This window comes from Malaclemys terrapin, chromosome 5, assembly GCF_027887155.1.
Source record: "Malaclemys terrapin pileata isolate rMalTer1 chromosome 5, rMalTer1.hap1, whole genome shotgun sequence".
Taxonomy (NCBI): domain Eukaryota; kingdom Metazoa; phylum Chordata; order Testudines; family Emydidae; genus Malaclemys; species Malaclemys terrapin.
In genome coordinates this window covers 131,350,381-131,374,573 of record NC_071509.1, presented here as the reverse complement: position 1 = coordinate 131,374,573, position 24,193 = coordinate 131,350,381, and the positions used below count along the sequence as shown (strand labels likewise).

The 24,193-nt window shown below is 42.7% G+C and overlaps 1 protein-coding gene across 1 annotated transcript in view; it reads right to left on the bottom strand.

The window, feature by feature from the left end:
• Positions 1-1,610: 1,610 nt before the first annotated feature.
• Positions 1,611-24,193, bottom strand: part of MOB1B (MOB kinase activator 1B) — a 67,332-nt gene continuing 44,749 nt past the window's right edge. The window contains exons 3-6 of the mRNA XM_054030119.1: positions 20,237-20,330; positions 7,691-7,824; positions 5,711-5,874; positions 1,611-4,979 (exon numbers count right to left, since the gene is read on the bottom strand). Coding sequence (XP_053886094.1) covers positions 4,902-4,979; positions 5,711-5,874; positions 7,691-7,824; positions 20,237-20,330 — 470 coding nt within the window. The 3' untranslated portion in view covers positions 1,611-4,901. The remainder of the gene's footprint in view (positions 4,980-5,710; positions 5,875-7,690; positions 7,825-20,236; positions 20,331-24,193) is intronic.

Genomic DNA, 24,193 nt, shown 5'->3' with positions numbered 1-24,193 from the left:
TGGCTTGCTGTGCAGCTGGATCCCCGCAGCATCTGTCCCCCGTACTTCTCCTCCTCTTCCTCGTCCATCACCTCCTCCTCGCTGTTCATGGCGGGGGTCTGTGACTCAGGCTCCTCAGAGGTATCCATGGTGCTTTCAGAGAGGGGGGTGGTTTCTCCACCAGATATAGCATGCAGCAATTTGTAAATGCGGCAGGTCTATGGCTTGGCAATACATTGATTGTTGATGGCCTTCTGGTATGCCTGCCACAGCTCCTTGGCTTTCATGTGCTGGTCCCTGACGTATCCCTTCTCCTGCATCCCCCGAGCAATCTGCTCATAGATATCCACATTTCTACTGCTCGTTCGGAGCTGTGCCTGCACAGCCTCATTCCCCAGAGGCCCAGGAGATCCAATTCCTCCTGTGTATTCCAGGCAGGAGTACATCCAGAGCATGTAGGCAGCATCATCAGCTGGGCAGTTCCACTGAACAATGGAGAGCTGCTAGATGTGCTCGCCAAGCCAGAAAAAGGAATTTCAAAAATTAATGGGCTTTAAAAGGTGGGAGTAGGGGAGAGACGCTTCTGGCCTCTGTGCCACCTGAGCAGCGAAATTCACAATGGTGACCACAGTGATCAGTGTGGGGCAGCTGCTGGAGGACAGTAACAGTCAACGTAAATAACGTAGTGTCTACACTCGCAATGCTTCGACCTAATCATCAACCATAGCTCTATGCCGCTCAGGGAGGTGGTGTTATTAAATTGGCATAGCAGGGCACTTATGTCACCGGGAGCCACATTTAAGTGAAGACACTTGCACAACGAGGTCAACATATGATGCCTTTTGTCAACATAACTTTGTAGCGTAGACCAGGCCAACGTCTAGTGCCTTCTAGAGATGCGAGAAGCTTACCAATGGTCAAAATCTTTTTCCTCTTGCCAGAAGCATAATCTGTACACTGAACACCCACACTAGCCTGTAAACCAATACTGATTACAGTAAGCTCAGCAAAGCAGTTTTCAGTGGAAATGAAAATTAACGATGCAGATGCTGTTAGCTATTAAAAGCAGCACCATTTACGCCTCCATACGATTAAAAGCCTGTCAGTGTATTTCCATTACAAGCCCCCAATTTTCAGCTATAAAATGTTCTTCAGACTGAAGCGAAGCATAAAAGGCCACAGACCCAAGAGCAATTTAAAAATTTAGTTTTCTTCATGCCTGAAGTGCATTAGAACAGTTTGTTCAGTTTAAGTTTTAGGGGATGACTCTGCCCTCTGAATAGTCAGATGGATGCCAGCACCATTTAGTCCGTTGAGTAATTATCCAGGAACTAGAGAGACCCTCGGACCATAACAGATCTACAGTTAATTATAGCTAGAGTTCTGAAACTGGATTTAGTATCTGGATCAGTTGTCTACCCCATCCCACACATGTGACTAGCCCCCAAAAGCAAGGAAATAAAGTATTAAGACCAATACTCAGGCACCGATTTGTGCAGCTCAGCCTAGAGAAGTATCAAGTTCCCTGTGATCTTACTTAACATAGGAGACCAAGACCAGCGTCTTTTATGAGCACAGCACAGTTTGCTGGGCGGGGGGGGGGGGGGGGGAGGGGGGGGAGGAGAGGGGGAGACACACACACAGGGAACCTCTTTCTCCAACACTTGAATGAGAGGTGGGGGGACTGGTTCTTGCACAAGCCAGTACACCGCAGTCTCAGAGTGGGCATGTTCTGACACTAGAGAGTGCATTCAGACGTACAGCCAACTAGTGCATGCACTGCTGTCTGAAGCACATCCAAGCTGCCCTTGCTGTGGACTCCTGAAGTAAATTACACATTGCTGTGCTCTTCCTAGTAGTACTGGCCCAGAGCCTATAAACTCTAGGAACAGTGAGTTAGTAAAACGTTGGGTGTGAATATTCCAGTTACAGGAAAACAAATTGTGTTTGTACCCTTTTTACTTCTTTCTGATGTAGGAAGATCTCAAAGATCTTCTTCCCAAAAGCAGGTAAGAGGTTCTGTTTGTTTTTTTCACATAAGGGAGAGACTGGAACATCAGCAATTGAGAGGAGAGGGGATTTTAGTCTGATTTTTTAAACCTGTTTTTTGTTCAAATACTTGAAAGAAAATCAATCTGTGTGAAAGATTCAAACATCTTGACCCTTTAACTGTGGGCTCAGAAAGCGCCCACTCCGGTTTTTCACGGAGGCTTCCAGAAAAAACAGGAAGCCGAGAACTGACATTTCTAATATAAGAGAGCAAAAGAATGGCAGCTTCTTCTCCTTTTCACCCCATTTTTTGGGAACATCTTTCAGACCTAGATATATCACAAAGAAGGGAAAAAAAGACAAACCTAATTGCTTCCCCCACTCCTTGGCAGCGTGTCTTTAAGGCCGATAAAACCCTGTGCTGTAATTTGACCTATAAATCCAAGACGTAGATCAGCTAACAGATATGCAAGGGATTTGTATAGCTTAAAGAAACATTTTGATGAAGCTGAAGGAACAACGTCTGAATGATAATTATAATTTTAACTTCTCTGCTGCCAACAATTGCTGCCATACTAGTGTAATCAATTGTAAGATACAATGTGAGCATGGCTTACAAATTAGTAAGGGAAGCTCAGGTAACAGCTATCTAAAACTTGGTCTTTCTATAAAGGAGATGCAATGAACAGACTATCAAGGCAGTTTGCTAGTCCATAGCTGGATTCCCAGAGCTATGCTTAGTTCAAGAAATAAATAAGGTTACGATATTAGTAATCGGTGAAGCAAACAAAAAGTCAGCTAATATCAGCTTTTGCTACACTAGAAATCTTTTGCCCAATTGGAGGATATTTGTTTAGGTAAAAGGTTGTTTTCAAGCTTCAGATGATTTTGCTCAGTAAGTAATAGTAAAGCAATGGAGTTTCCTATTTCAAGAATGTAGGCCTGACTTCCAAAATTAAGTGTGTATGTAATCTGTTTATGCAAATACCAGTTACATCTGCAAGCACAAATGGCCAGTTACAAATTTTGCAGGCTCTTTGCATGTGTAATTGTGTTTTTCCATACATAATTACCCACTCCTGACTATCAAAGTCAAAAAATGTGTGTCAAGCAGGTGTGTGAAATGTTTGCATGGTTTCAGGATATCCTGCAACACTTCTATTGTTCTGTCACAAACTGTAAAAATCTAAAGATCACCAAGGTTCAAGAGCCATTGTAGTGCATAATAATAATAGCTAGTTCTTTTATAGTGCTTTTCATCTTTAGCTCTCAAAGTGCTTTACAAAGGAGGTCAGTATCATGGGTCAATTTACGTCTTTGCATCAAAATCATGTAAAATCTGTGGTTCTGCTAAATTATGATGCAAGAGCAGGTGAAAACTGGCTACTTTTTCATTTTGAGATTTGGCACCTAGATACTGATGATACTATGGGGCTGGCACATTACAAATGTGGAAGACAAATGTATTTGAAGCCAAAATTGGATAGATACAAAGATACACAGACTGAAAGCAAAGATACATTCCATATGAATTTCTGAGATGGGAACCCCCTGAGTTTCACATAGCTATAGCACAGAGATGTCCAAATAGTAGTCTGTGGACCACTTTCAGGTGGGCAATGGAAATGTCTTGTCACATGGTACTGGTTCTCCCAGTTTCCAGTTTGAGAGAAACAGGACCAGAAAGGGAGGGAGATATGAAAAAGGAGATTGTGGGATTGTTTTCTCAAAAAGAACAAAAGCACTTGCCACACTAAAAACAGCTAAAATATACAAATCTTACTTAATATAACTTTCCCCGTGTAAACAATTGCTATAGTTACCACAGACACCTCATACAATTATGAATGAGATGGGCTGTGGGCCTTCTGATTGCAAATGGAAAGTGGTCCACAAGACAATCTTTCTACAAAGAGATGTTCTCTTATGAAAAAGCTTGAGAATCTGAACTCTAATCTTGAGTTAGCTTTTTACTGTTCACATTTAAATGGCATCACTCTAGTGGATTTAAAACAAGATTTTTCTTAATATTACCTACGTGTCATTTTTGATGATGAATAAATAGATCTTTCTTTCTCACTGAAGACACTTTTGCAAATTGGTCGGCTCATTTGGGAAATACTAGGAAACTTTATTAAAGGAAGTAATGTACCTTACAGTACATTAGGCTGGCCTGAGTTGATATTTATATTAACAAAATAAATATATGTAACAAGCAGTGCAAAATTACAGTGGAATGGAGAGCCAGCCCTCTGCTATCCTGGGTTGTCCATGGTTTTAAAATCTTTATCATTTAGGTCTGGTGACTAGGACATGAGCTGAAGTGTCACCATCACTATAATTTTTTATTTTTACTTTTTTTGGTTTTTTAGAAATACCTAGTTTTGAGAAGCTTTATATTCATCTCTCTTAAAAAATGGTGATGCTGTGTATTAAAAGCTGGAGATCACTGATTTAAGGAAGTTATGGCTTTTGTACTTTAAGCATATATATTCTAAACCAAGCATCAGTAAGTGTCCTGGGTAGGTTATATTTTGTGTTTCCAGCAATGTTCAGTATCGTGTGTGCTTTGCACCTCAGAAGTGAGTCTGCCAAGGCACTTAGAGAATGTAAGTCTTTCAGGGACTTCATGAGAATGGGCTACAATTGACACAAAACAGAACCCATCCATCAGCAGTGTCAAATCTCCCAACAAGCATACTTCCTTTATAAACACTCAAAATCTACTAAAAATCCACAATGAGAAAAAAAAAGCCATTTACTGCATGTCACTAAAAGACAAAGATTTCCCCTAATAAAAGCACAAAGAATGGATCTTGGCTGCCTGTAAGAACAGAACAAGGTTTTGTTTTGTTTTCAAAACAGAACAAAACAAACAAACAAAAACCCCCAGAAATACCACACGCTTGCTATTTCCACAAATCCACTTCCTTTTATCTATCCTTGGAGGTCAGTTTTTCAATCAGTTCTTGAAGTGGAGCCAGTTCTCTTCTGTCAATAAGGTTGAATTCCTGCAGAAGAGGGGGAAAAACAACATTTTACTTGAACAGACAATGTAGTATTAGTACCAGCTTTACATTTAATTATAAAGTTACCCTGCAGTTTGCAATCGTCCAGGCTTACCTGTTAGCCATTTTCAACACGTAGGTAGCTGGTTCAAATCCAATCTAGGTCACTAATGACTAAACCTGGTTACAATCAGAAGGCTATTCAGCAGCCTATGTGAAATGAATCAGTGCACTCAATAAAGTGCCTGGTAGATCCATATTCCAAAAAAAGATTTTACTTCACATTCAGTAAACTCCCTTCTCAGATCCTGTTCTGCATTAAGGCCATCCAGCAATGCAGCTCAGACAGTATCCCCCCTTTTATAACTTCTAAAGGGCCACTTCCTGGATGGAAAAACAGTAGCAGCCAGTAAATGCACTCTCTGCAGCTTGATTTCAGAGTTTTCTTCTTCTACTGGCTGTGAATTAAGGTTTTCTTTGGTACTTATCTGTCTTGTGGAAACATGTCATAATCCACTGTTGCAATCTGTTAATACTTATAGCAATAATTATACACTACAATACCAATAAGGTAGCATCTTGGGCTTAGAGCTGCCCAATTATGTAAAAACACCTGCTTCTATACCGACTGCTAGAAAACTCAAAGAATGGTATTTTTATATATCGACATTTTAATATATGCTGTCTTCAGAGTAGAAGGCAACCATTATCACAGCATTCTTATGCTAATTTACCTGAACAAAAAAAATAAAGTGCTTGAAGGATGTGTTAAGATGTGCCTCTTCTTGTAGCTGGATTACTGGATCAAAGTGCTGGTGGTAAATGTGAGCATAAACTCTAAAGAGACGCTTTAGAATGGTCTTTGCCACTGACATGAAGTTCTTTGGGAAAGGAACACCTAAAAAGAAACAAACATATGGTAAGCTCTTTGGGGGAAAAACTGGGTCTTCATAGATTTTAAAGCCAGAGGGACGATTATGCTCACTTAGCACATAATACAGGCCATGGATTTCACCTGTGATTCCTACATCAAGCCCATAACTCCTATCTGAGTTAGAGCATATGTTGAAGAAAGACATCCCATTCTTGCTTTAAAGACTTCAAATGATGGAAAATCCCCCGCGTCTCTACGTAAATTGTTCCAATGGTTACCATTGCTGTCAAAAAAATTGTACTTAATTTCTAGTTTGAATTTGTCTAGCTTCAGCTTCCACCCACTTGTTATGTCTTAGTCTGCTAGATTAAAGTGTCCTCTACTATCAGAAATCTTCTCTCCATATAGGTACATAACTATGATCAAGTTACCTCTCAACCTTCTCTTGGATAAACTAAATAGATTGAGCTTCTTTTGTGTCTCACCTTACGACAGACTTCAAATCATTCTTGTAGCTCTTTTCTGAACCCTTTCCAATTTATCAACATACCCTTTACACTGTGGGCACCAGAACTGGACGGAGTAGGTCAGTAGTGGTCTCACTAATCCCTTATACTGGGGTAATAAAACCTCCTTACTCCTACTAAATATTTCCTTGCTTATACATCTAAGGATTGCATTTGCTCTCTTAAGCTACTGCATCACATTAGCAGTGCATGTTCACTTGGTTATCCACTATGACCCTGTTAGTCATTTTCTGAGTCACTGCTTTCCAAAATATAGTCCCTCATCCTATTAAAAAAAGTCTTCATATATACTTGAACAGGGCCAAACAAAATGGAGATCCGAGCCCTCTGTGCACTACAGTAAGATCAATATTGAATAATTAAAAAACACTATTAACATTACTGTTAATAATAATAAAAGCAGCTGTCCTCTCCCCCACTCGCTGTGCCCAACAGCTCTGAACTGAAGCACTAAAGCAAATGCCATCTTGCTAACAGGTTCCACGTTGCCACCTACTGAGCAGGGTATAGTTGGGAAGAGGGATGACTTAAAAAACAAAACCTATTACAGGTTCATTGCACCTGTGAACAAGTAAAAGCAAAAGCCATTTGATTATGACAGATGGTCCATTTTTTAAAATGGGCTGTCATTAGCTGCTTGCTGAATAGTGCCATGCATTTAAAGAAGCCTCCTCAAAACAAAACATTTCCCAATTTATTTGTAAACAATAAGTTCTGTATTCACAATCAAGGGTGCAAAGCTGACCCAGTAGGGGAATGCCTCCTTGGGGCTATGCATCTTTCCTGCACAGAAACTTATTTTGGTAGTTGGGAAAACACTATATTCTGCAAAAAGATACTGAGGATAGGGTACAGGGGTTGGAATGACTTTTCCTCCTCTCCTATTTCTCTAGAGCAACACCCTGCTTTTTAAAAGGAGATAGCTGAAGAATCAATGAAAATACATTTGCTTATTAAATAGAAACACCCTTTTTCTACATCCTGAATTTTAACAGGTTTTTATTAAGGATTGCTCTTTTATGTATCATGTCTGATAGCCTTGGACACAAATTGTACCTGCTTAAACAGATGCAAGTACCTTTCAGTGTACTAATAAATTGTTCTTTAACTGTGCTACAGTAGTCACTAATCATTTAAATAACAACTCAATATTCAACAGTTCACCATTTCTATTTATTGCTGAGTTCCCTTTGGGGTTGAATCAATATTTTTCCTTCCTGTAAATTCAGACACAAAGCTATACATGCTTTTCAATGCCCAGAGATCTTAATAGTCCTGTACAACAGGATGCTGATTTCACTGTTCATTTTTACCTATTTTGGATGGAAATAGTGTTTCGTCATCCAGCTGATCCTGGACCCAAGTCATCAGGTAATCAATGTACTTTGGTGCCGAGCACTTGATTGGTTTCTTTATGTTTGTCCCATCTGCCCAGTGATACTCGTATCTGGGTTGGAACAGAAAGGAAAGACATCTCTTTAACACACAACTGAGTCACTCATACAAAAGCCTGGGCAAGGTTTTTTTTGTTTCAGTTTAAGGATTGAACTTGATTTTTATAATGCTTTTAGAGAGACACACTCCTGGTCTTTCCCTATCTCCAAGGGAGTGAACGTATTGCCAACCCAGGAATGAAAAGGACTGCTGAGTGCTGCAGTGCTAAACTCCTCCCAAAGGAACCAATGAGCTATATTATATTCCTATAGTATATTATATTCCTCTAAATACAAGAGAGAATGATACTGCCAGTTTAAAACCATGTGCTTTCAGAGAAAACATCGTTACCTATCCTACAAATCTGATCTTAAATTATGAGAACTGAAATAATTTAAATAAATCTTATTAACTTTTAAACAGCTAAAGTTTAGGCTTCATTTTTTTCAGCTTGGACTGAAAATAGCCTAGTCCCTTTCATTGTCTATTCTTAACACAATAGCAGAATGCTGTGATGTTTGTGTGGCAAACAGCAGGGGAATGTTTGTTTAAAAACGTTTCCTCCAGAATTAAAATTATGAGAATGATTTTATTGGTCATACATCTTTGTAAAATATGTTTAAAATAGATTTGTTTAAACAAGAGCAAAATGGTGGACACAATTTAATCAGACAGTGTCTGTTTTAAACAATTTAAGGTGTTTTGTCAGTTAAATCAGCAACTAGGAGAACCTTTTCACAATAATTTTTAGAACAGGGATCAGTTACGGCAGTAAACAAGACTAACGTTTATTTACACATTTCTCTTGGTTTATCAAATCAGGGATAGTTCTTTGAAAACATCTAGTCAATGTATAGCAGCAGTCCAAAAAGCGAACAGAATGTTAGGAACCATTAGGAAAGGGATAGATAGTAAGACATCAATATCATAATGCCTCTATATAAATCCATGGTACGCCCACACTTTGAATACTGTGTGCTGTTCTTGTCTCCCCATCTCAAAAAAGATATATTAGAATTGGAAAAGGTACAGAGAAGGGCAACAAAAATGATGAAGAGTATGGAATAGCTTCCATACAAGGAGAGATTAAAAAGACAAGACTTTTCAGCTTGGAAAACAGATGACTATGGGGAGATATGATAGAGGTCTAAAATATCATGAATACTGTGGAGAAAATGAATAAGGAAGTATTATTTACTCCTTCACATAACACAAGAACCAGGGCTCAGCTAATGAAATTAACAGGCAGCAGGTTTAAAGCAAAAGGAAGTACTTCTTCCTACAACGCAGTTGACTTGTCAACTCACTACCAGTGGACGTTGTGCAGGCCAAAACTATACTGTAACTGGGTTCAAGAAAGAATTAGAGAAGTTCATGGAAGATGGGTCCATCAATGGCTTTTAGCCAAGATGGTCAGGGAAGCAACCCCAGGCTCTGAGTGTCCCTTGACTCCGACTGCCAGAAGTTAGGAGTGGCTCGATAATTACCCTGTTCTGTTCATTCCCTCTGAAGCATCTGGTATTGGTGCTGTCAGAAGATAGGATACTGGGCTAGATGGACTATTGGTCTGACCCAGTATGGCCGTTCTTAGGTTCTAGCATAGAGAGAAATCAAAGAGTCTACCTGCATGTTAATGAGTTTACCAAGAACTGCCCAGTCCTAACATTGATTCTGGCAGAGCAGACCTTCAGCAACCCCAGCCCTAGGGGAGACCTGGGGTAGTTACCAGCTCATCACAGCTTCAGCTCAGAACATGCACAATCATGACATGTTTACCCTTTCATTTCAAGAGCAGGTAATTAGTAGACAATAGTTTTTTTCCGCAGGCATACATTCAAAAGGGTGGATTCAAAGTGTGTCACTTGCATTCCCCAGCTACTTCCTAGGAAACCCAATCCATGGGTATTGACCTAAAAAGTCCTTTGAACTTTCTCATACCTTCCAGAAATTGCATTAATCCTGTCTTCCTGCTAAAGCACTTCCATACTAATCTCACAATAATACATAAACATTTGCATTTCTAATGTAATGTACCCCAAAGATAGCAATCCTAATTCAGAAAGGTTTAACTTAATTCAATGAAGTTCATTCAGGATACTGTCAGTCTGTCATATAGTGACCCAAACCATTTCTTGAAGCATCGCCTTGTTCCTCTGAGGTCTTTTGTGCACGTATGGACCCTGCTTAGCTTGTGTGACCTGACAACCTTGGAGTATGAAGTGGTATGACTTCTAAGAAATAGTAAAGATATACTCTCTTCCACAACACATACTATAAGTGGAAATATGCAGAGATAATCTTCAAATACTCTGACAATCCCCACATGTCTGGCTTCATAAAAGAAACTGGACTAAAACTTTGAGATGGTTTGTTCGATAGCAGCAATAAAGTGTGGGTACCAGTAAGAATACTGGGTGCTGTATTACATTTGGTACTTCTAGGGGTCACGAAGATGATAAAAATCAGTGTTTTCCGCATGATTAAATGTATTAATCAAAACATTATTCTGGGACTGAAACTTCTTTAGAGGGTTCCCAAAATATAGAGCAGCAGCATTAGGGCAGTTATGGAAGATTAAAACCAGACTCATACATTGACTCAAATGAGTGAGCAAGCACCTACATCTCTAGTAGTAAAACAAACATACCATGCCATTGCCATCAACTAAAACTCAACCTTATGGTTGGATTGGTCTTGTTTGAAAAAAAAGAGAGAAAACCCCCAACACCTCTGTAATGCTCATGGATCATGTTATAATAGAGACAAAATGATATTTAGTGGGTAGAGTAGGAAATATAACATTTACAGTGACTAGCTGTAGGATCAAACAGCCCCAAATGACATTGTTAGGATTTACCAGGATTGAGACAGATTAGTTAATCGTTCTTTCTATTCACATATGCTAATGATTCTACCTAAATGTGAAAATATGCCTACGCATTAAAGATAACAAGACCAACTCCTCCTCCGCAGAATTCTTATACGCACATACGCTTTTTCTTTCCAATAAAAATACCTTTGAGAAGGCTGTAGAACAAAACTATCACTTTTGCTAAGCAAAGCACCAATGCTAGGTGGCTAGGATTAAGATTTTTAAGGGTATTATTATATACATAGGAACTTTATATATAACATCTTTAAATCCCAGTAAAGAGATATTAATTTGACACAGTTTAAAATACTGTAATCAGTTTTGACTCTCCCATTTGCCAAGAGACACTGGAGCAAAGGAAGAGGTCAGAAAAAGGTAAGTGGGTTGGCACACTGCTGAGAGAGAGGAGCTATTAAAAGAGGCAGATTCAAATGAGAATATATAACTGTTCTCACAGCAGACATGTAAGGCAGAGGAACAGAAATTTCATATTTAAGTTTATGAGCTTAGGCCAAAATTGGGATTTGTGGATACTCTTCACCTCTAAAAGTCAGGCCTCTTTTGTGTAGGTGCCTGAATACAGACGTGCTGAGCACCCACAAATCTAACTGAAGTCAAAGGGATCTTTAAGTGCTCACTCAGAGAAAAAAAAAAAAAGGCCACTTTTATGAAGATACCTAAATTTGGACTTGGAAGTCTAACCCTAGATATCCAGATGTGAAAATTGTGGCCTTCATGTTTTTTCCAGTGTGTACCTATTGGCAGACATGAAAACCAATGAGAAAAGGGGAAAATGAAGCAATTACTCAATTTCCCCTCCTTCCTAGTACCTTGTAAACATATTATTTTAACCATATATTTTATGCAGACGAATAACTTTTCAATGTGCTTGTTCTGCTTATGGTTACATGACAGTTGATGTGGCAAATATAGTAATGAGGACTGATGATTGAAAGCAGGTGTAGCTCGTTTTGGTTGGGTTGAGGAAAGAATATGGGTATGAATAGGAGACACTGTTTTAAGACATGAGTAAGTGAAACTTACTATTTTCTTTCCCTCTTTTTATTTTTCTGACAACTAGCCATACAATGGACGACTGGGTAGTGGACATAAGGACTGTTCCCGCTGCTGCTACTGACCTCAATGGGCATGTCTACACTAGCATTTTTAACAGTTAATTGATTGCTCGTTGCTCAAGGTACCTAATATGCTTGTAAAGGGCTAGTCTGGTAAAACCTCCAGTGAAGACCCGGAGCCACAGGAACAGGACTGAGCCCACAGTGCATGGTATGTAGATGTGAAGAACATAAATTGACCCTTGCTAATAACAGAAATCATTCCAGTCTTATACCTGCAAGCAGGTCCCCATCTCCAAGCAAGATCTCAGGCCAGGGAGGTATGCAAAGAACCCTAGTAAATAACTTCCTGTACTTAAAGGTCCCTTCCTAAGGGCATTGCTACACTCGCAGATGTAGAGCGCTCAGAGTTAAACCAGTCTTCGGAGACAGCAGCAGGGAAAGGGCTGCCGTGTGTTTACACTGTCAGCTGCAAGCGCAGCAGCGTGACCACATTAGCAGCTCTTGCAACGCCACAGAGAGCAGTGCATTGTGGTAGCTATCCCAGTGTGCAAGTGGCTGCAGTGTGTTTTTCAAATGGTGGAGGGGGTGGAGTGTGACAGGGAGTGTGTATGTGGGGGGAAAAGACAGTGTGTTTTGGGAGGCAGAGTGTGTCAGCATGCTGTCTTGTAAGTCCAGACAGCGGCAGGGGGAAACCCCATCAGCCCCCGCTCCCCCTTCCCCCCACACAGCCTGCCTCAGCAGCAGCAGCATTCCATAGTAACGGTTAGCTTTGTCCCGGAGCAGTTAAGCACGCTGGCTGTTAGAAATGGAGCTTTGAAAGGGGATATCCCCATGCCTGCAGCTGAGTTCAAAACAATGACAAGAGTGGCCATTTGACTTCAAGGGATTATGGGACTTTTCCGGAGGCCAATCACAGCGAAGTAATGCAACACGTCATCCACACTGACACCTGGGCATTTCAGCCAGGGTACAGCAAGCTCTATGCTTCTTGTGGAGATGGATTACCAGGAGTGCTCCAGCTGCAGAGTCCAGGCACTCTAAGGCTAGGTCTACACTACCCGCCTGAATCGGCGGGTAGAAATCGACCTCTCGGGGATCGATTTATCGCGTCCCGTTGGGACGCGACAATCGATCCCCGAATCGGCGCTCTTACTCCACCAGCGGAGGTGGGAGTAAGCGCCGTTGACAGAAAGCCGCAGAAGTCGATTTTGCCGCCGTCCTCACAGCGGGGTAAGTCGGCTGCGATACGTCGAATTCAGCTACGCTATTCACGTAGCTGAATTTGCATATCTTAAATCGACTCCCCCCTGTAGTGTAGATGTACCCTTAGTGCCTTGCAGTGTGGACACCTCGGGAGTTAGGGCGCCCAGGGCTGATTTAAGGCGCGCTAACCTGCAAGTGTAGCCAAGGCCTAAGATAGCTGCTGGAAAGAGGTGGTGAGTGTGAGCTGCAGAGACCTCAGACACAGAAGCCCAGAAGCTGCTTGCATTTAAGGCTTGCCCAGAACACAAGGTAGGATTCCGCATGTCAAAAAAGTGCTTTAGCCCAATCTGTCTTCCAGGGGGTTACCTCAAATATTTATCTTGGGATTTGCAAAGACTAAACCCTAATAATGTGAGCAGATGCACAAGACTCCATACCCATGCCAGAGGGAAGGTTATTTTCACACATCAGTGGATCTTCAGTTTGGTTACATATTTCATAAGCTTCTGAAAACAAATCTTTCAGTTTTGCTTTGAAAACTGATGGGATGTCTCAGTGATTTGCAACAGTGAACCATTTATATGCTACATGTTTTGTGCATCACTAATCAGATATTTGTTTCCCTTTTAATATAACTAAATAGTGCTACACCCATCTTGTCAAAAATTTATGGCAAAAATCTACATATCTTGCATTTTTCAGTTTTTCTAGAAGGATGTTGCAACCAGAGAGCAGGACACAGGAAGTTAACATATGTATTTTTGTAGTGATTAACTAGAAGGTTGCATATAAACCAAATTAAATAATAAATATCAGTAACAGTAGTAATACATACTTAGCATATATTGTGCTTCACATTTGATGATCTCAGAGTGCTTTACAGTATTGGTAAGTATCATCCCCATTTTAAGTTCTAAGAACTCTCCTTCCTTCCTCCCCACCCTTCTCCTCCCCCCCACAAAAAGGTGCCTGGCAAAAGTTTCTCAAATTAGCTCACTTCAGCTTATGAGACTCATGGTCCATGAAGATCTACTTCTATTTTATTTATTTTTGTCAATACTCCCTGTTTTCATTGTCACGGCTCAGAGCTAATTGTACCTTTGATTACTGTCTGTCTTCCCGAGTGCAACCCTCTTAAGTGTTAAGACCTCTTGCCTTCACCTGTTGCGGGGTGGAATCCTGCAATTTTCCCACTCTCAGATTGGGTCCTGTATACCACCTGTGATTCCGCAGCCAGCGAGCCCCACTATTCTTCCCTTCACGAGCTGTGACCAGTGTGAGAACACAGGAACATAAAACAGCCTTTCCAAAACAAAGCATTACTTAATCTCATCAATAGGAACAAAGCATAACAAAAGCAAAGGGCTCTTAACACAAGAGCCTATATGCATAAGTGTCTTACCTAAAGTGTGGGTAGACCTAGCTGATGTGACACCCCCATTTCTGGGAATTGCTGGCAGCAGGGCTCTAGCCACGAAATTGACAAGAGCGCCAACAGCTGATGTAAGTAACGCACACACTGCGTTGCCCTAACTACACCGACATAAGCCTTATACCTCTCGTGGAGGTGCAGTTATTATGTCAGTGTAGTAAGACACTTACATCAGCAGGAGGAAGGCTGTAGTGTAAACACTGCCTTATGTCGACCTTACTGTGTAGTGTAGAGCAGCCCTTTGTTACGGTGTTGGGCGTAGTAACTGTTTATTTTTAGGCCGTAAGGCATGTATAGAGTAATTGTATAAAATACCATCTGGCCTTTGGACTTAATAAAGGAATTTATGGTTATATTAGTGTCTGGTGGTCTCCCATAATAATATTAATAATTTCTAACATTATTAAATAATTCCAACATGCTAGAGTACATCCTCCACCCTTTGGAAATATGACAAGCAACACCCTAACGATCAGACAGACATAACATGCACAAAATGTTACGGGCAGCTCTCACATCCTTCACATTATTTTACTTATTTATTAGAAATAGTAGCTCTGACCGTGACTCACCTGAAAGAAAAAATTCAAGACATGGCCTACATAGTTTTTGACTTTTATCATATCACTTTTGATTAGAGGTGGGATTTTTAACCACTATACTTTACTGGTAAAAGTCCTAGTTTGGATGCAATTATACTTGAATAAAGGCGCTTTATACTGGTATATCTTAGGCCATGTCTACACAGCAAACTTTTGCCAACATAAGTTACGTCGGCATAAAGCTGATGCAGTTAGTATACCACTTGTGCACATGCATACTTGGTTCCATGTGTCGGCACTGCGTGCACTCAGGAGTGTGTGTGTTGACGCTCGGTGCGGTACGGGTATCCCATTGTGGTGGGATGTAGGTGCTTGGTCCCACCGTTCAGCGCACTGCCTTTTGGGAAGATTTGGCAATGCACTGTATGGCAGAAATGAGTCACTCAGGAGTGACCTGGGAGCAAGGGGTCACCTTCCAGGCAAGCAACTTTCTCCGTCCCATAAGGTCATCTATATCCCATAATTTTCCTACCTTTTTAAAAAAAATCCCACAAGCCTGTGTGGCCCTCCTTGCTGTCTGACATCTCTGACAGAAGCATGGAGCCTGCACAGTTCTGCACTATTGTATTAAGCATTGCAAACACAGAATGCATGATCCTCTGGTATTTGCAGAGCTGCAAGAAGAATCAAATCAGCAGAGAACATGACGATTTCGTAGAGGTCAGATGCTGTGGGACACAGCGAGAACCAATTCAAGATTGTTGGTGGTATTCAAGGAGTAGCTGCAGATGGTGGAGCACTATTTCTGAGCCAGAGAAATTAGCCTTGATTGGTTGGATTGCACCGTAATGCAGGTTTGGGATGATGAGCGGTGGCTGCAGAACATTTGGATGTGCAATGCCACATTCCTGGATCTGCGTGCTGAGCTTGTCCCAGCCCTCCAGCGCAGGGACACCAGAATGAGAGCTGCACTGACAATGGAGAAGTGAGTGGCAATCATACTGTGGAAACTTACAATGCCTGATTGTTACTGGTCAGTGGGAAATCATTTTGGAGTTGGAAAATCCCCTCTGGGGGCTGCTGTCATGTAAGCGTGCAGGGCCATTAATCGCCTCCTGCAGGACAGTGACTCTTGGCAACGTGCAGGACTTAAGTGGATGGATTTGCAGCAGCAGGGTTCCAAAACCGCAGTCGAGTGACCCCTACGCATATCCTATTTTGACACCAGACCACCTTGCCACAGCGTAATCTACAGAAAGGGCTACTTTTCTATGGTTATGCAAGTACTGCTGGATCACCGGGATGCTTCACCAACACCAAAGTGGGCTGGTCAGGGAAGGTGCACGACACTCGCATCTTAAAAACACAGGAATGGTCAGAAAGCTACAAGCAGGGACCTACTTTCCCGACCAGTGGATCACCATAGGCGACGTTGAAATGCCAACAGTGATCTTGGGGGACCAGCCTACCCTTTGCTCTCCTGGCTCATGAAGCCATAAACCAGCCACCTCGACAGCACCAAAGAAAGATTCAACTACCAGTTCGGCAGGTGCAGAATGACAGTTGAATGTACTTTTGGTAGACTGAAGGGAAGCTGGTGTTGTTTACTCACAAGATTGGATCTTAGTGAGAAAAATATCCCAATGGTTATAGCAGCCTGCTGTGTCCTGCATAATATCTCTGAAGCAAAGGGGGAAAAGTTGCTGCCAGGATGAAGAGCAGAGGTAGAGCGGCTGTCTGCTGAGTTTGAACAGCCAGACACAAGGGCTATTAGAAGAGCTCAACATGGAGCTATATGGCTCTGGGAGCCTTTAAAAAAAACACTGACAGTAAACCACAGTAATGGGTTGTGATGTACTGTGCTCTACCTGAGCCCGGCTGTCTTGGGGCTTGTTAGGAATTGTGGAGTACTGTACTTGGTGTACAGTTATGAATATAACAGTGTCAATGCACCTATTTATTTCATGGTGCTCGCTGTACATTTATGACTATTACACTGTTTGTCACTGATCCTGTGAGTTGTGTCAGACCGTTCAGCAAGTGGGTGCTTTCACTACCATTACACATTCTGCAGCATATGCTGGGAACTAAAAGATTAATTATTTTCCAAACAATAAAATTTTATTGAGTAAGGCAAATATTGTAAAAAAAATTCTGTGCAAATTAAAAGCAAATGCATTAAAGCCTTAATAAATTTATGGAACAGAACTTAAGAAGTGGAAAAAACATTCAGGTCCATGTTAGCTACACACAGCAACCATGGCTTTCACGTGTCAGTGGATGTGAAGCTGTGGTTCTCCTTAACATTCCTGTAGGGAGGAGTGGTAGGGTTCGGGATGTGGCCCCTGATGCCATGTGGAACATTGAGGGGGATGTAGGGAGGTGCTGTAATGGAGTTTTCCATGGACTGCAAAGGGAGGCGAGCCCGGGATTGTTGAACCTGTAGGTCCACAAGAATCTGCAGCATCTGTGTTTGTTGCCAGAGAAGCCCCATTATGTCCTGGTGCATCTCCCTCCCTTTCCTTTTCCTGGTGGGACTCCTGTGCCTCTCTCCTGTCAGGTCTTTCCTTCTCCATACAGTCGGCAGTATTCACCCTCCAGGCCCTCTGCTCATGATTTGATGCAACACTGGCTTCCCAGATCTCACTGAATATGTCATCTCTAGTCCTCTTCTTTCTCCTCCTTCTGTGGCTCAGGTGTTCCGCAGGTGTGGAGGGGAAATCCCTCAAGGCTGCAACAGCAGAAACTACAGAAAAACATCCAGAGGTACCATTGTCAATATAATGACAACGGATAGCCAAAGTTAAGATTCAGAACTCCCTTCCCTTGCTCCCCATGAGTTTTAAACAAGACATGCTTATTGACACTGCTGCTTTGGAATGCTCATGCACGGCACCATTCACAGCAGCAGTCATGGTAAGTACGGCCCACCAGGGAGAAGGGAAATGAGGAGGGAATTGCTCCGTTGCATGGAACTACGAGTAAAGGGCAACGGTGTTGAATACTGGCACTGTTTTCCACAGGCGGTGGTGATTTTAGCGGATATCTCACTCGTTGGGGTAACAAAGGCACGTGGAGCACAGCTGCTACTGGTGTCCCGAAGCCACCCAGGCCAGTATACTGCCAGCCTGTTTCCTGCAACGATGCCTACCAAAGTTATTGCTGACTGGCGTGGGAAAGTCCTACCCGGGGGAAAAAATAAGGCTGCCATCCCTAGAAACCTTTGGGAGAGGATTGCAGAGTACTGCCATGGAAGTTTTATCAAGATCTCAGGAGGATTAAGGAGACATCCTGGTATACACAAACAAACTGCGCTGCATGGCCCTCCTGCCTAATTCTACAGGGGAACGAAAAGCAGGTAACTCTACCTCTTATTGTTGTACTGCTACCTCTTCTGGAGTGAGTAAATTAATGAAAAGTCAATAGGTGTGTCTTGTTAAGCTGGGGGCACATCATTGTAATGGGAAATACTTTGAAACACTTACCCAAGGTTCCTTCCGCTGCATCGGGCTTGCCCATGCTCAACTGCCCAGGCTGACTGGACTGTAGTGGAGCCTCAAACAGGTCCTGGCTTGTGTCATAACTGGACCCCCAGGTCGCATGTCCCCCATCCTCCTGCTCTTCCTTCTCCTCCTCTTCCTCACTGTTCACAGCAGGGGCCTCTGACTTGAGCTCCTCAGAGGTATGCCGAGTAGTCTACAGGGTGGTAGTGGGGTCTCCATCAAGCATGGCCTGCAGCAATTTGTAAAAGTGGCAGGTCTCCAGCTCGGCACCAGATTGACTGTTGGTCTCCCTGGCCTTCTGATATGCCTGCCACAGCTCCTTTGCTTTCACACAGCACTGCTGCTGATCCCTGTCGTACCACTTCTCTTGAATCACCGATGCAATCTGCTTACAGATGCCCACATTTCTACAGCATCTTCTCCACACAGGTCAAGGAGAGACAATTATCTCCAGGCCAGAGCATGTCTGGAGAGTGTCGCCGGCATGGTCAGCTGGGCAGGTGCACACAACAATGGAGAGCTGGTAGGCATGCTCACCAAACTGGACAATCAGAAAAAGGTATTTCAAAAATGTACAGGGCTTTAAAGGAGAGGGCGGCCTTCCAGTCTCAGTGAACCCTGGGCAGTGGAGTTCACAACTGTGACCAGAGCAGTCAGTGTCGAGCATTGTGGGACAGCTGCTGGAGATCTGTTCAGGTTGACACAACCTACACTCGCACTGTGTCAACCTCAGCACAATGATAGCTCAATGCCTCTCGGGGAGGTGCTAATACTGCCTCACTGTAACAGAGCACTTACATCGGCGGGAAACAAATGTAAGTGTAGACACATGTGCAACTAGATTGACGCAAGGCAGCTTATGTCAACCTAACTTTGTTGTCTAGACCAGGCCTTATTTTCGTATGGAAAGGGGAACAAGCTCTGCTAGTAGAAGACACTTTTATACTGGTATAACTGCACCACACTAGGCTGGTTGCATGGGTAGACAAGCACTCTTCTAAATCTTTATCACTAACTTAAGCCCACCAAGTCAACACAGCATGCTTGCTTCTAATCAGATAAACAGTATTGCAGATGAATAGTTTCACTGTATTCCTTAATTACATATTACAAATTCAGAGTTCATGTTGCATATGGAAGTAAAAGCAGAGAGAGGTGGAAGATGCACACGTACACTTTTTTATAAAATATTTATGTGTAATATCAAGCTCTTTTCAGTATACAGAAAATTTGTTTCCCAGTTTATTTTACATTAGAATGTCAGGTATTTTCCACTCTGTAAGACACTGGACAGCTGCAGAACTAGCAGAAGTACAAGATGACATGTATCAAGTGAGTCAAACTTCAGCAATTGAGAGGGGGAGGGATTTCTAGTCAGACTGTTTAAAACTGTGGTTGATTATTTTTGTAATATCTAGTTAACTAAAACACATGAAAAAAAGAAAGCTTTCCGTATCCCCAACCCTTCATTTAGGGGGTTACATGGATACCAGTCTGCCTTACAGAGACTTTTTTTTGTTAGAGAACTCACTGGGAAAGATCAAATTGGACATTCAAGATATTTCTAAGATTGGGGGTGGGGGAGAACCTCAGTGTCCCCCCCCCCTTTCCCCCCATCCCCGCATTGTCAGGTCTTCTTTTTATATCATAAAGCAACAAGAGAGGGCACAACATTTTCTCCATCTTTGTAAGTCACCTTTAATGCAAGAGGAACTGAGCATTATCACACGTTTGCAAATAGAGATTGATCTCAAAAGTTGCACTCTCTCAATAATATATAACAAGTATTCTTACTTTGGGCCAGCTGACATCACTGGGCAGCTCTCTTCTGTACAGAAGTCTGTAATGGTACCATAAAGCATATTGATCTGGTTGAAGAAGTCCACAGCTGTAAGAATTTAAATAGTCAGTTAGTCTGGTAACAGTCTGCCAACAATGCAAACTTCATGCAGTTCGAATTACAAAATTCCCACTGCTGAACAGGTGTATAGAGTTATGTAATGAAGCTTCCACATTGTTAATTGCTTTGTAAATATTACAAAGGAAATGTGAGGCTCAGACAAAATAGACAGTTGCGTGTAAATGTTCTATTAACGTCCATCGCCATACAACGATTTCTGTTCTGCTGCTTATGAGCCAACTATTAAGAATTTATGTTTTGGCCTTTTAATGTATTTAAAAACATTGCACTTCATTTAGCAGTGCATTTCATTGAGCATTTGTTTATTTTGGGGGCATGCTTATTACACATTCTGGGAGACAGCTGTCTGAAACATTTAATAATATTGCACCTTTCGCAAGGAAGGAAAAGAGTTACCATATATAATCTATCTTGGTCAACATTTTTTAAAACAGAGCCTAAACATTTTTTTTCAAACTTGCTGGGCACCCAAGCAGCAATAGGAGGTGCTGGGTGCTTTTTAAAAATCAGGCCTCTTATTTAGGAGCCTAACTTTCAGCTCTTGTTTTTGAAAGGCTTGGATTCTGTAATCAATTTATAAAAATAAACCTACTTTCCCCCCCACTGACTGATCATGATTGCAGTTGGCACACTCCTGGTTGCTCCAATGCCACGCAAAGGAATATAGGAGCATATTTTGTCTCAGTTCAATGTAAATTACAGGCAAAATTAAAACAGGAGAATCAATCACAAGCTGTATTTCATGGAACAATTTGTGATTGGTAACAGCTAAATACTTCCGGTTCTATGCATAACACTTCATCGTGATAAAGGTTCCATCTGTCTTCCCACAATTATTCCCATCTGCCTTCCACCCAGGAAGAATCCAGCTACTGTAAAAGTCTCTGCTGGCGAGCTCAAGTAAGACAAATCCACAAGAAAAGATGATCTATGATATTTTACATACAAAAAACAAACAAAAAAAATTGATGTGAAATTTAGACAGATTCAGCTGCAATTTACAAAATCTATTACAGTAACTCCTCACTTAACGTTGTAGTTATGTTCCTGAAAAATGCAACTTTAAGTGAAACGATGTTAAACGAATCCAATTTTCCCATAAGATTTAATGTAAATGCAGGGGGTTAGGTTCCAAGGACATTTTTTGGGGCAGACAAAAGGCATTATATACTGTACAGTACTGTACTGTCGTGGGGAGGTGCCCCTGGCTTACCCCTGGGGCTCAGGGCTGGGGGTGCAGGGTCTGGGAGGAAGTTAAGGTGCGGGAGGGTGCTCAGGGTGGGGGTGTGGGGTCTGGGAGGCAGTTAGGATGCAGGAGGACGCTCAGGGTTGGAGTGCGGGAGGAGGCGCAGGCAGGAGGTGCAGAGCACTTACCTGGGGCAGCTCCTGTTTGGTGCAGGGGATGTGCAGGTGGCTCTGTGCAGCACGGCACCGCCCCCATGGCCGCGATTCTGGGAGCTGCCCCCCCCCCCCTCCTGGCAGGCAGGGTCACCCGGAATGCAGGGGCTTTAGGGGCTGCAGGGCCCTGGGCTAAGGGGGGCCCGGGGCCCTGGCCTGCAGCTCTAAAGCCCCTTTCAGAATGCGGCCCTGCAAGCACGGGCAGGAGGACTCAGGAGGAGCAGGGGCAGCCGCGCAGCCAGCAGCCAGAGAAAAGCAGCGCTTTCCCCTTCAAAGCTTCCCCACTCACTCGCTCCCTCCCTCCCAGAAAGTCCTAAGTGCCGCCAAACAGCTGTTTGGCAGCGGGAGAAGCGCTGGGAGGGAGGGAGGAAGGGAGGGGGAGGAGGCAGAGGAACTTGTGCAACGCTCCCTTATAAAGTCAGCCAAACGACGTTATAAGGGAGCATTGCACAATTTTAAACAAGTATGTTCCCTAATGGAGCAGCGACGTAACTTCGAAACAACGTTTAAGTGAGGAGTTACTGTATTTCATTTTGTCACTGTTAAATGAAGTTTCTAGCCCTTTTGGCTGCATGGCTAGTTTTGACAATGTGAACAGAAGCACAATTAATTTTGTTTCCGTCTGTCTGCAGACTCAACGAAAGCACTGAGGGTACTTTTACACAGCAAACAGCAGCCCATGGCAGCATGTCTCAGAGTCTGGGTCTACAGACTCAGCCTTGTGGGATTTGCACTTTGGCACTAAAAATAGCAGTGTAGACATTTGAGCTATGGCTGGAGCTCCGGCTCTGATGCCTAGGTCCGGGGGTGGGCCTCAGAGCCCAAGCCCAAACATCTATGCAGCTATTTTTAAAACTTTAGCGCAAGCCTGAGTCTGTAGACCTGGGCTCTGCAATGGGTTGCTGCTTGCTGTGTAGATGTACCCTTAGGGTATGTCTACACAGCCGACATTGAAGTGTTGCTGCAGCATCGCTTTAACATCAGCTGTGTAGTCACGGCTCCAGAGTGAGCTCTCCCAGCACTGTAAAAAACCCCACCTCCGCGAGGGGACTAGCTCCCAGAGCTATAGCACTGTCCTCACTGCCACTTTACAGCGCTGAAACTTGCATCGTTCAGGGGGGTGTTTTTTCACACCCCTGAGCGAGGAAAGTTTCAGTGCTGTAAGTGGCAGTGTAGACAAGCCCTAAGAGACTTAAGACCTTCCACTACTTATCTTACTTGGGCAAGGTGTGTGAAACCAAATTAGGGCCACTTCTATGCCTGTGTCATGCTGAGATGGATCCCCAAAATACTCAATTAATGCCCTCATTGAGTGAGCTTGACAAACAAATCACATCCTTAAATGTCATCTGAATGAGTGTTCAGCTAAGAATAAGGCTCTTCGCTCCCAATGCACAAGTAGCTGAATATCCTATTGACTCATCTTTGGAGCATTCAGATAGACATTTTTGTCTTGATAGCCTTCATTAGAAGATGACATTTACAGAGCTATCAGTTACAAAATGCAGCACTCCCACAAGTACAATCTGCAGACCGCTAGGGAGCACTGTGGGTTTTGCAGTCTTTACATGAAACATCGTGCTCAGCCATTTCAGTCTCACTGAACCTGTTATCCAAGGCTGGGGTTGAGCTTGGGGCAGGGCACTATGAAAATAACTTGCACTGCTCAGTAACAAACCCCCAGTGAAAGGTCTGAACTTAAGGGAGTTCTTTTGGGCAATCCCCTCATGGAAAAGGGATCCACACCCAGAACTCAAGGATTGTCAAGGTAAGTATCTGAGGTAGGGGAGAGGACAGGAGAGATCCTTTAGGCTCCATAAATGACACTTAAGGAAAGTTACTTCACAGACTATATGCAGAGCATGCCCAGCAAATTCCTGCCAGTTATTTTAGTTCATCCCACTTTTCAGTTGATGTAGTAAACACAGGCTATAAACTGCATTGTGCAAACACAATCACCCAGGAGCAAATCAGCTCAAGACTGGTGGATCATGTGTTTAGTGCACATTCTTTGGAGAAGCAGTACCGTAGCAGCAAATGGCAAGACATCATTCAGGGAGGGAGGGGGAAGGGGAAGAGGGAGGTAGTCATGGAAAGGGAGGGTTGTTAACACTTGTTGGGGGGGGGGGGGAACACACCATAAATTATTAAAATCTTAATAGGAAATTTTAATATCAAAAGAACTGCAAGCAGATTTTGTATATTGCAGCCAATTTTGAACGTTCCAGTCTTCAAGAGCTGTTAATTAGGTTTCCAATCCTCACTCCCCCAAAACCCCACTAACCCTGATGTCTCCTTAAATGCAGACATGCCCAAATCCACAAAGGCTTTGAAAGTATGACTGTTATTGCTTTGAAGCCCACATTCTGAGTTTCAAAAGGGCATGAAGCATATCTCCCAACCTCCAGATTCATCAGTGTGTGACAAACAAG